The sequence below is a fragment of the Sitodiplosis mosellana genome, unplaced genomic scaffold, assembly GCF_009176505.1.
Source record: "Sitodiplosis mosellana isolate CC-2019 unplaced genomic scaffold, AAFC_SMos_1.0 Smas_scaffold_6166, whole genome shotgun sequence".
NCBI classification, from domain to species: Eukaryota; Metazoa; Arthropoda; class Insecta; order Diptera; family Cecidomyiidae; genus Sitodiplosis; species Sitodiplosis mosellana.
Window position 1 is genome coordinate 5,288,864 of NW_022601407.1, and position 11,026 is coordinate 5,299,889.

Genomic DNA, 11,026 nt, shown 5'->3' on the forward strand with positions numbered 1-11,026 from the left:
TCGAAAAGTGTAAAAAATAGCGAAAAATGACCAATATAGCCCCAAAATAGGGTCAAAGCCCCCTTTACCCCCCAAACAAAACACATTTTTGAATTCCCCGTAAAAAATTAGTCTTAGGCTCCGAACACTTCCTTCACGAAAAACCCTCCCTTGTACCCCCAATTCGCCTTTGTATGTTGAAAAAATTCATCCCCAAAACTTTCGATGCATTTTTCACCCCTTAAAAGTCAAATAGGCAAATAAGTCACATCCCATGAAAGTTGCGCCTGGCCCCATAGAATTTATTGGCATATAGTGTTGGCCCCCCATGTAACCCCAATTCGAAGGGCAGGGGTCAAAAAGTAAACTAATTATGTTATACAATTGAAAATCGTATTCAGTTGATTCATTCAATTGAAATGTTTTAGAATTTCATGATTTTAATTTTGTATCCTTTGTCTTTTCTGGTTTGTAGTGATGCCCTGCAAAGAGATTAAAGTTGTTATTAGTTTTTGTTGAACAAAAACAAGTTTCAGTCTGTCTTGCTGACTGCTGACAGTCATAGAACAACTAATTATCTAGCGTTAAATCAACAGATTTGACACATCGTCTTTTGGCGCGTCAAATGTCACACACATCAGGCACTACAATCTTGATTACGGAGAATACATTTAAACGGATGGCCGTTAAAAGTCTTTTAAATTCAAATGAATGTTTATATTGTAAATTGCAACTGAATACGACTTTCAATTGTATAATATAATTAGTTTACTAAAAATAAAGAAGTTTTTTTTTGCCAAAAGAGGTAATTTTTATGGTTTATGGCTAAATTCAAGGAACAAGGGAAGGTTTTTCGGGGAGGAAGTGTTCGGAGCCTAAGGCTAATTTTTTACGGGGAATTCAAAAATGTGATTTGTTTGGGGAGTAAAGAGGGGTTTTGACCCTATTTTGGGGATATATTGATATTTTTACCGATTTTTTTCACTTTTCGACCCTCCCCGCGTCATAGGGGTAAAAGGCAGCTTCACCCAAGGTGTCATTTGATTCTCTAGAGTATTTTGAACATTTCATACGAACATATCATTGCCCCCAAACCACGTCTAGTATGAGAAAAGTGCATTTGTATGTAAAAACCACGGTTTTCACCCCTAGAATAAAAATACCCCCATAACTACCCCAAATATGAATATGGGAACGTATAATTTCGGTTTTAGGGGTTTTGAGGGATGCCCTTTCGAACGCGCGTGGCCATTTGAAAATCGGCGTCTGACATGATTGTATGTTTACTGGTGAGCATAAGTTGGTCAAAAAGGTAACACAATTTATCCCTTAGCCGATTAATATATAGATGTGCATGTTCAGTAGTTATTTAATATTGGTCACGTGTTTTGATTTCATATAAAGTTTATGAGTGCATAGATAAACCAAAAAATACAATTAAATCAAAAAAAGTTGTTGTTTTATAAGTTTATTTCGTTGTTTTTCTTTTTTTATAAATAGAATGGATTTTGCAAGAATTACTTTTGTTAATCGAGCTGCTTCAAACAGCACCGTTATCTGGAACTGTCAAGCAAGATTATCGTGACATGGGAGAATTGCGTGGGTAACGGCACTGGCGTTGACCTCAAATATGCTCAGGAGTGTATTGGCGATGGAATCAAATTTAAGGTTGGAAGCGGTGGATCAGTTTTTGTTTGTAGTGCGAACACAACCAAGATGGAAGTCTACTCCCTCCAGAAAAATGGATACAAAGTAAAAGAAAAAAGAGAATTCATCCCAATGAATATGGAACAAGTATCGTCGAGCGACGGTTACGAATTCTTCGACTTTCCCGCTATGATGAACCGTGCGAATGAATCTGATATTCAATTAAATGATCAAACAAGTGAAGAATTTAAAATTGAAGTAAGTTTCATAACAGATTGCAATGAACTCAATCGGGTGTGTTAGACCAAGAGCCCACCGTACATACAACTTTTTTTCTTGTGCACTGCAGAAATTCATAAAATTAACATCTTCCCACAAATTGTGGGCCACAATACTCTAACAGTATACTTTTTCGCGTAGCGCGAATAAAGCGATCCGCCCAATTTCATTGAAAAAAGTGGTACATTTCTGTTAGAGTATTGTGGGAAGATGTTAATTTTATGAATTTCTGCAGTGCACAAGAAGAAAAGTTGTTTGTACGGTGGGCTCTTGGTCTATTAGCCGTGTCCCATATAAAACATTCGTTTTATGGCAAGTCGGAGACCAAATCAATTTGAAGTGGGGTGATTTCAAATGCACCAACCACATCCACAATGATAAAGTTCGAGAATATATCGGCGATGGGCTCACGTTTAAAACGGAGACTACTGGTTCAGTTTTCATTTGTAATACAAATGCAAGAGGAATGCGAGTTCACTCTAGACAATTGCATCAATACACCGATGGCAATAAATCGTTCACTTTGGATAAAGAAGAGATGGGCTCGATCAGCGGTTGCGAAATTTTCGATGGAACGGAAGTAGTATCACGTACGATGGATGGAAGAGTTAAATTAGATGCTAATACAAAAAAAGAATTCATTATCACATATTTACGGTCAATTTATGTTGTTGGGGTTAAATATTTAACCCGAGGGTTAAAAGTTAATATTTAACCCCCGGGGGTTAAAAGTTAATATTTAACCCCCGGGGGTTAAAGTTAAAAAGTTAACCCTCGGGTTCAAAAATCACAAAACAAGCTTAAATCAAAGGCTTGAACTACTCAAAAACGACCTTCGTCCAAATTAAAGCAGAAATATTATCATCAAAATCCAATTTCATCTTCAATAATGTAGAAAATGGTCCAAAATGATTAGAAATCCTGAACTTTATGCTAAAAATGATTTCGCACCTTTGATCATCTAGAGGTGTCAACGGACACGGACAAAAATTCGGACATTGGTGTCCGTCCGTCCGAAAACCGAAATTTTTTTTCGGACGTCCGGTCCGAATGTCCGAAAACCGAAAATAATTTTCGGACGTCCGGTCCGAATGTCCAAATTTTTTTTCGGACGGACGGACGGACAAGGGGTTTTGTCCGAACTTTTTGAAATTTCTCGTACGTCCGAATATTTCTCGGACGTCCGAAATTTTTTTTATTAGAAAAATCAAAAGAAAATTGGGTAAGAATACGCAGCGTATTCTTCTTCAGCGACGTTTTTGCATTTTTTGGTTGGAAAACTCTCGGAAAAAACTTGTCTGGTTTGAACTTTCCGCGATTTTCCGATTTCTCACAGTAGTGCTTTTCCGAGAGTTTTCCAACCGAAAAATGCAAAAATGTCGCTGAAGAAGAATACGCTGCATATTCTTATCCAATTTTCTTTTGATTTTTTTAATAAAAAATATTTCGGACGTCCGAAAAATATTCGGACGTCCGAGAGATATTCGGACGTCCGAGAAATTTCAAAAAGTTCGGACAAAACCCCTTGTCCGTCCGTCCGTCCGAAAAAAAATTCGGACATTCGGACCGGACGTCCGAAAATTATTTTCGGTTTTCGGACATTCGGACCGGACGTCCGAAAATTATTTTTGGTTTTCGGACATTCGGACGTCCGGTCCGAAAAAAATTTTGGTTTTCGGACATTCGGACCGGACGTCCGAACTTTTAAAAAAAAAAATTCGGACGGACGGACGGACAAAATTTTGTCCGTTGACACCTCTAATCATACATCCATCTGTTAACAGCGGATCATTGTCATTTTACAAGACCTTCAGAAAGTTTCATACACACGTGGAAATATTTATGTGATTTGAAAGAAAAAAGTGAATTTTTTTGGAAAATTTATTCACAACTATGTTATGGCGGGTCTAAAATGCTTGGGAAAAGTCTATGTCCATAGTCCACTCAATTTTTAACGAGAAAACAATTAAAAGTGGTAAAAATGCGATCTGAAGCCATTGCATAGTCCCAAAATAGGTTGAATTGAAGTGAATTTTTCAACTTGCTCTTTTTGACCGGAAAATGATATTTTTCTTCAAGAAACATAAAAAATAAGCTTCTGACGATGTTTTTATGTTAGAACACTATATTTTGTTCGTAAAAATGTTGGAAGTCCACCAATACCTAAGCAGTCAATTCATTTGGGTTTGTGGTAAATCGGTATTTTTACATTTGTATGTATTAATTCAAACTTTTGCTCGGAAGATATATAAAAAGTGCATTTCCTTTAGCTTTGATTGGTGGAAACTAATATTTTCGAAAGAAATAATGAGTCTACACAATTGTTTTAACAGTTTTTCATGGCTATTTTGAAATGTAATCGGTATTTTGCCGGAGAAAATGTAACTTTTTTATGGTAGTGAAAATGTGCTTTTTCATTGTTTGTGGTACGGCATCACTGATACAAATGTATCAATAATTTTATTTTTTCCAAAAAGTCTTACAAAAATAGTGATCGCAGGTAAAAAACCTGTAGACGAGGTTAAAATGGAGCGACGCTCATGTGAATGTTCCGAACGATTTAGGTGCCAAATACAGCATTGCACTGAGCAGGTTACGCAAATTCAGTTGTGGTGCGGCCGCTGCTCAGTCACTCGGTGCGCTTCAGTCATCTCTGCAAATGTCATACATTGCGCGTTGTTCAGTTCTAGAATTAGCATCGATTCAATTTACTTTAAAATTCTAGTAGCCGTTATGATTCGACCACTGAAAGCAATAAATCCTTTCATTTTGCATTCAAACACAATTGTTTCATCATTTTTTGTATGTCATAACCGGAGGTACGTTACGCTGCCCCCCCCCCCCCAAATTTAATGCTGGGATGGGATCGGTACCATTATTTAGTGCTCAATTAGTGCTGGCGAATGGTACCATCGGTTAATTTTATGCTGCGATAGGGAGCTAGCACTAATTGAAAAATGTGTAAAAACTCGATTTTTGGCCCTTTTACAGGGGAGCTACCCGAAAATGAAACTTTTTTGTATCGTGACCGGGCTATAAAATTAGTGCTAGATTAGTGCTGGCAAATGTCATTCTCAGATTCAAAAAAACTTTACTGGGGACCGGGCACTAATTGTAGAAGTGTTTGAAAAGTCGATTTTGGCACTTTTACAGAGGAAGTTATCAAAAATGAGACTTTTTTGTACTGTGACGGGGCTATAAAATTAGTGCTGGATTAGTGCTGGCAAACGCACTTTTCAGATCTAAAAAATAATCACTGGGGACCGAGAACTAATGGTCGACATTTTTGGAAAATTCGATTCTCCGTACATTTCCTTCGCAAGTACCTGAAATAGATTTTTTTGTATGAATGCTGGCTCTATGACTCCTGTTCGGAAAAGTGAATCACTACATTATAATTGAGTCATAAAGTGAGTCACAATATGAGTCATAATCGGAGTCATCCATTTATCCAAAGTGAGACTAACTTGATGTGACTCGCTCTTCATGAGTCATAAGAAACGAGCTAGATTCTGACTCCATTTTATAGGCAATGAGTCTGTGGAGTCAAGGAGTCAGAATCGATATGACTCATTGATCGAGTAAGTGTGTCATGACTTTCTGTTTTGCGCACCAATATACAGAGGGAAGAAAGGTTCAGATATTCGCTACGCCCAATTTTTTTTCCTGAAAAAAACCAAAATTCAGATTTCTCAGACAAATTTTTTTTTGGCGCGTCCATTTTACCTATATTATGGAGGTTCAAAAAAACATTTTGTCTGAGAAATCTGAATTTTGGTTTTTTTTTCAGGAAAAAAAATTGGGCGTAGTGAATATCTGAACCTTTTTTCCCTGTGTGTACAGTTAATTCATATGAGACTTCTGACCAAATTTCATTCCACAAACCGCACATCCAATGGCATCTCGCCCGTCTGCTTCGCACATTTTCACTGGTTCAAATACTTAAAAAATCGATTTCCTTAGGATGCAGCAGAAGAGATCCATCGACGAGCAGTGATGGGCAGAAATTCGAAGGAAATCATCAGAAAGCTACATACAGTGCGCAACAGAGTTTGACTCAGGCGCCGGATATATGCATTGGCATAGAAAAAATATGCGGATAATTTTTGCTTTGTGCACTCTCAGTATATAACGGCACCCAGCTTCATCGTGTATCAGCACACTGAACGTAGTAGTATAGGACGGTTTGTTTACAAGAAAAATTTTTTATAAACAAACTTTTCCAGAATTGTACAGCGCAACGCCTTAACATAGGATAGCATTGCCATCATTTAAATACAATGCGTATCCTATCTCTTCTGTTGCATCCTATCTCTTCTGCTGCATCCTATTGCGAGAGCTAGCCATTCATACAAAAAAATCGATTTCAGGTACTTGCGAAGGAAATGTAGGGAGAATCGAATTTTCCAAAAATGTCGACCATTAGTGCTCGGTCCCCAGTGAACATTTTTTAGATCTGAAAAGTGCGTTTGCCAACACTAATTCAGCACTAATTTTATAGCCCAGTCACGATACAAAAAAGTTTCATTTTCGGGTAGCTCCCCTCTATTGACTAGATCGAGAGGAGAGTATGTGAAAAAATTCTAATATATTTTGAAAGAGGAGAGTATCTTTTCTGATGATTCTGTTGGCGTTAAAGTAGAGTATGTTGTAGTACCATCTAGCCTCTGCGGTTTTCACGGTTTTCGCGCAACTGATAGGAGATAACAACATGGTGTCTTCGGCAAAGTTGTAGTACTCGAGGTCTTCTATAACATTGCTGAAGACATCTATCTCTTATCTTTTATCAGTTGCGCGCAAATCGCGCACATAAAAAAGCAAATTTTATATAGAACTTTTTTTTTTCTTATCATTTTTCGCGCTTTTCGCGGAACTGATAAGAGATAAGATATAATTGACTTCAGCAATGTTATAGAAAACCTCGAGTGCTACAACTTTGCCAAGTTGTTATCTCTTCTCAGTTCCGCGGAAACCATGGAAAACCGCGAGGACCCGCCAAAAATGAACATACTCGCCTTTAACCATTTTTTAGTCGAAAGAAACTTACTCTTCTCTTCCATAACAAAGTCAGATGAACTTACTCTCCTCTCGATCTAGTCAATAGCCCTGTAAAAGGGCCAAAAATCGAGTTTTTACACATTTTTCAATTAGTGCTAGCTCCCTATCGCAGCATAAAATTAACCGATGGTACCATTCGCCAGCACTAATTGAGCACTAAATAATGGTACCGGTCACATCCCAGCATTAAATTTGGGGGGGGGGCAGCGTAACGTACCTCATAACCGGTTGATGTCGCGCAACATATTCGGGGTATGAATTCGGCTTATTTTACAATATTAAAATGCCCAATTCAATTTGATTTTAATTGTCTGCTGCATATTTCTCAATTTTGTTGCGTGTTCTTTTTATTTCAGTTATTTTCTGCTTTTAAATCATCAAAGAAGCTTAAAAATACCCGTTGAGAATTAAAAACTTTTTCCCCAAAATTCATCCCATTTTGGTCAGTTTTTCAATTCCATTCGTCATTATTCATTGCTAAATTATGTTCTACATACATGATATGTCGATATAAATACCTCACCCAAGTTAACCCTCGGACTTAACCCATGGTCAGAGCTCGGGTTAAAATCCGAGGGTTAAATCCAATTTAACCCTCGGTTTAAAATGCTAACCCTCGGGTTAACGGTCAATTCATGTTCCTTAACTCGCAATTTTAAGCCCCGAGGGTTAAATATTTGTTAAAAGTTAAAGTTAACCCCCGGGGGTTAAATTTTTTTAATGGAAAAGTAGAACATAAATTGACCATTTAACCCCCACAACATAAATTGACCGTTAGTTTAAAAAAAAAAGATGGTTCAATTGAACAAGAAGCTTGGCTCACGGTACATTTGATCGCATATGAGAAAAATTATAGAAAGCAGAAACAATCATCATCAAATTAATGATTCATTCAGGTTATTTTCCCAAACAAAAGTGTGTTTTGCAAAACGGAAGGAAAGAACATTCTTCTTTTTTGGGTTTTTTTTCTCTTTTTTCATTCAATTAAATTTCAATTGGCATCAAAACATACTGAATAAAATCAAAAATAACTAGAAAAGTGGCATTTTTTATCAATTTTAACCAAATTTGCATAAATTTTCCCCATAAAATCAAATTTATTACATAATCAAACGGTTTGTATATCATTCTGAACTTAATTTGAAAAGCTTACTTATGTAAAAAAATACTCCCCCACATGAGTTGAACATATCCATTTAAATATGTTTAATATTTAAATGAATGGGCAAGCGGAATGATGAAACGTGATTTTTTTGTAAAATGAAGAGCCCCTGAAAAAAATTTCAGTAAAAGTGCCCCACAAAAAATTGTCTGAATTTGTTTTCATTTACCACTTTTAATGAAAAAAAATTTACGAGGCGATTCAAATTGCATATTTTTCGTGAGGCACTCTTTCATACAATATTTTTTGGTTTAATTTGAATCGCCTCGTAAAAAATTTATCAGTAAAAGTGATACATGAAAACCAATTCAGACAATATTTTTGTGGGGCACTTTTACTGCAAAAAATTTTCAGGGGCTCTTCATTTTATAAAAAAAATTACGTTTCATTATTCCGCTTGCCCATTCAAATGGAATGAGTGCATCTCATCTCGTGTATATGTATGCGTAGACATTTCGCTATGTGACTGACACAAACCGAGAACAAACAGCGCCGCCAAACATCCATCACGCATACTACTGCGTAGAAACATCAAACTGAATTGTTGCTTGTGGTATCTCTCTTTTCCGGTCAGACAGTACGACCAGTAAGTTGTGAATTTTTGCTCAATTTTTTTAAATTTCAAATCATCAATAGAATATTCTATCGAAAAGTACTGAAAATGGATGTAAATTGGTTCTGGATTCATTCATCGACCGTACAATATAAATATTTCTTCGATTCATCGGCAAATTTTCGGAAAATAATTGCAAATAAAAAATCGTTTTTTGATATTGAACGAATGTTCAGTAAAAAAAGAGCTGTCAATGAAAGATCGCATTGTGATACTCAACCAAATTGATTAATTTAATGTGAAACCAATTGAATTCGTCGTAAAAGTGCGTGTATTTTGGAAAATTTGGTCAAGTGCTGTGAAAAGTTTCCAATAAAATGTGTTAATTTTTCAAAATCAATCGATGTTACACGTTCACTAGTCGCGAGCACATATCATGTTTCACTCCATACGAGAGTGCATAACATAACCTCAACGAGAAGCATACAATCAATGCAAAATTATTTTTGTGCGATAAAATCGTCATATTGCGAATAACACAGAGTCTTCTGTTTAGTTACTAGTACTCTGTTTCATATGAATCGAAGAAATTTCACATTTATTTGTTGTGAATGAATCCAGATTTACATCACATACGAATAACCTATACTTTTCGTTTGACACATTTGCACTTACACCGTCTGAAGTGATTCAATCTAATCCGTTGTTTTTTCTCTGTTTTGTTTGTCTTTTCAGTAGCAAGATGCGTAAGATTATGAAATCTGGTAAAGTCGTAATCGTCCTTTGTGGACGTTACGCCGGCCGCAAGGCTGTTGTTGTGAAAACCTTCGATGACGGAACATCCGATAAACAATTCGGACACGCTCTCGTGGCTGGTATCGACCGGTACCCACGTAAAGTGACAAAGAAGATGGGCAAGGCTAAGCTGAAGAAGAAGTCCAAGATAAAGCCATTCTTGAAGGTAAGTGCCAACGAGCATGTGATTTACATTTTCATCGCCCTCATGTTAGTCTGGTGTTCGAATGGTCAGATAAATTGTTTACAAATAGACTTGACCATGAAATTCCTATGAAGAACACCGTTTTCATCACACTTAACGCCACCAATTACTAATAGTAATATTGTGATTTTTACTTGTTTCATTTTCAGTTGTTGAACTACAACCACGTCATGCCAACCAGATACAGTGTATCGGACATTGCTTTCGAAAAAGTGAGCGTGAAGGATCTTAAAGATCCAGTTAAGCGTAAGACACACCGCTTCCAAACACGTGTCAAATTTGAGGAAAAATACAAGGCTGGCAAAAACAAATGGTTCTTCACCAAGTTGCGGTTCTAATCGGCCTGATTGGAATACATTTTTACTAGTGTAAAAAAATTAAAACCAATAAAACCCACAACAACAACACAATAAACGATAAACCGTAAAAAAAAACAAAAAAAAAATCCAACGCATTCGATTCCAATTTCTGTGAATAGACTTTGTAGTTTTTTACAAATAGTCTGGGTAACGAAAACAACATCTTTACTTTTTTTCTTCTTTGACTTGCGAGTTGAAACAATTGTAGCGACGAAATGATTACAGATTATTTGCAAGCGATGGAACATTTTTTCAATAAATCTTTCTAGTAAAACCACGTCTTAGTTTGTGCGATCATGTCATTCATTGTCAACAAGAGGCAATGAGAAAGGGAGAGACAGAGAGTTGAAATTGGTGACAAATAATTGTTGTTTGAATTGTTTACATTGGAAATGGTTGATTGATTTCTTTGCTCATATTATTTGCAAGTTTTGGTAAGTATAGCTTATGGACCTCGCAATATCCATCGAAACAGAGTTTGTGATTGTATTTCAATGATATGCTTAAACGGACAACTGTGGAGCATAATGTCAAGTACAGTAAGAAATATTCATGGGTTGGTATATTTTTCTATCGACATTGTCATCAAGTCCAGGATTTGATGCATTTTTTCCTTCATTTCAACTTTTAGCAGAATTTCAAAAAGTTTAGTTCAGCACTATTCGGATATATTCGAATACATCATAAACATTGTCATAGGATCTATCTATGAACTTGGTATATTTGTTTCAAAAGCATGTGGTTACAGGTAAGAAATGTCATTCGTTTGTGTATATACGCTTTTAGCGCCATCTTTTCTTCAATTCTAAAGTCTTTCCTCCATTGGATGGCAACAAACGATGGTTTGCCTTAAAATAGGCATAGAAAATGCTCTTTTTCGATTTTATTCTTTTTTTTTCAACTTTAAATATTTTACCTTTTTATTATGCAGTCTTCCCGCTTTGTTTAATTATGAAAAAAATCTTCGAACATTTTCATGAATGAAAAAA

General features: G+C 36.2%; 1 protein-coding gene across 1 annotated transcript; it reads left to right on the forward strand.

Moving 5' to 3' along the window:
* Nucleotides 1-8,557: 8,557 nt before the first annotated feature.
* LOC129575151 (60S ribosomal protein L27) lies at nucleotides 8,558-10,314 on the forward strand. The gene is made up of 3 exons (XM_055458107.1): nucleotides 8,558-8,711; nucleotides 9,414-9,639; nucleotides 9,828-10,314. Exons 2-3 carry the CDS (start codon nucleotides 9,421-9,423, stop codon nucleotides 10,014-10,016), a joined length of 408 nt encoding a protein of 135 aa, XP_055314082.1. The 5' UTR covers nucleotides 8,558-8,711; nucleotides 9,414-9,420; the 3' UTR covers nucleotides 10,017-10,314.
* Nucleotides 10,315-11,026: the final 712 nt, after the last annotated feature.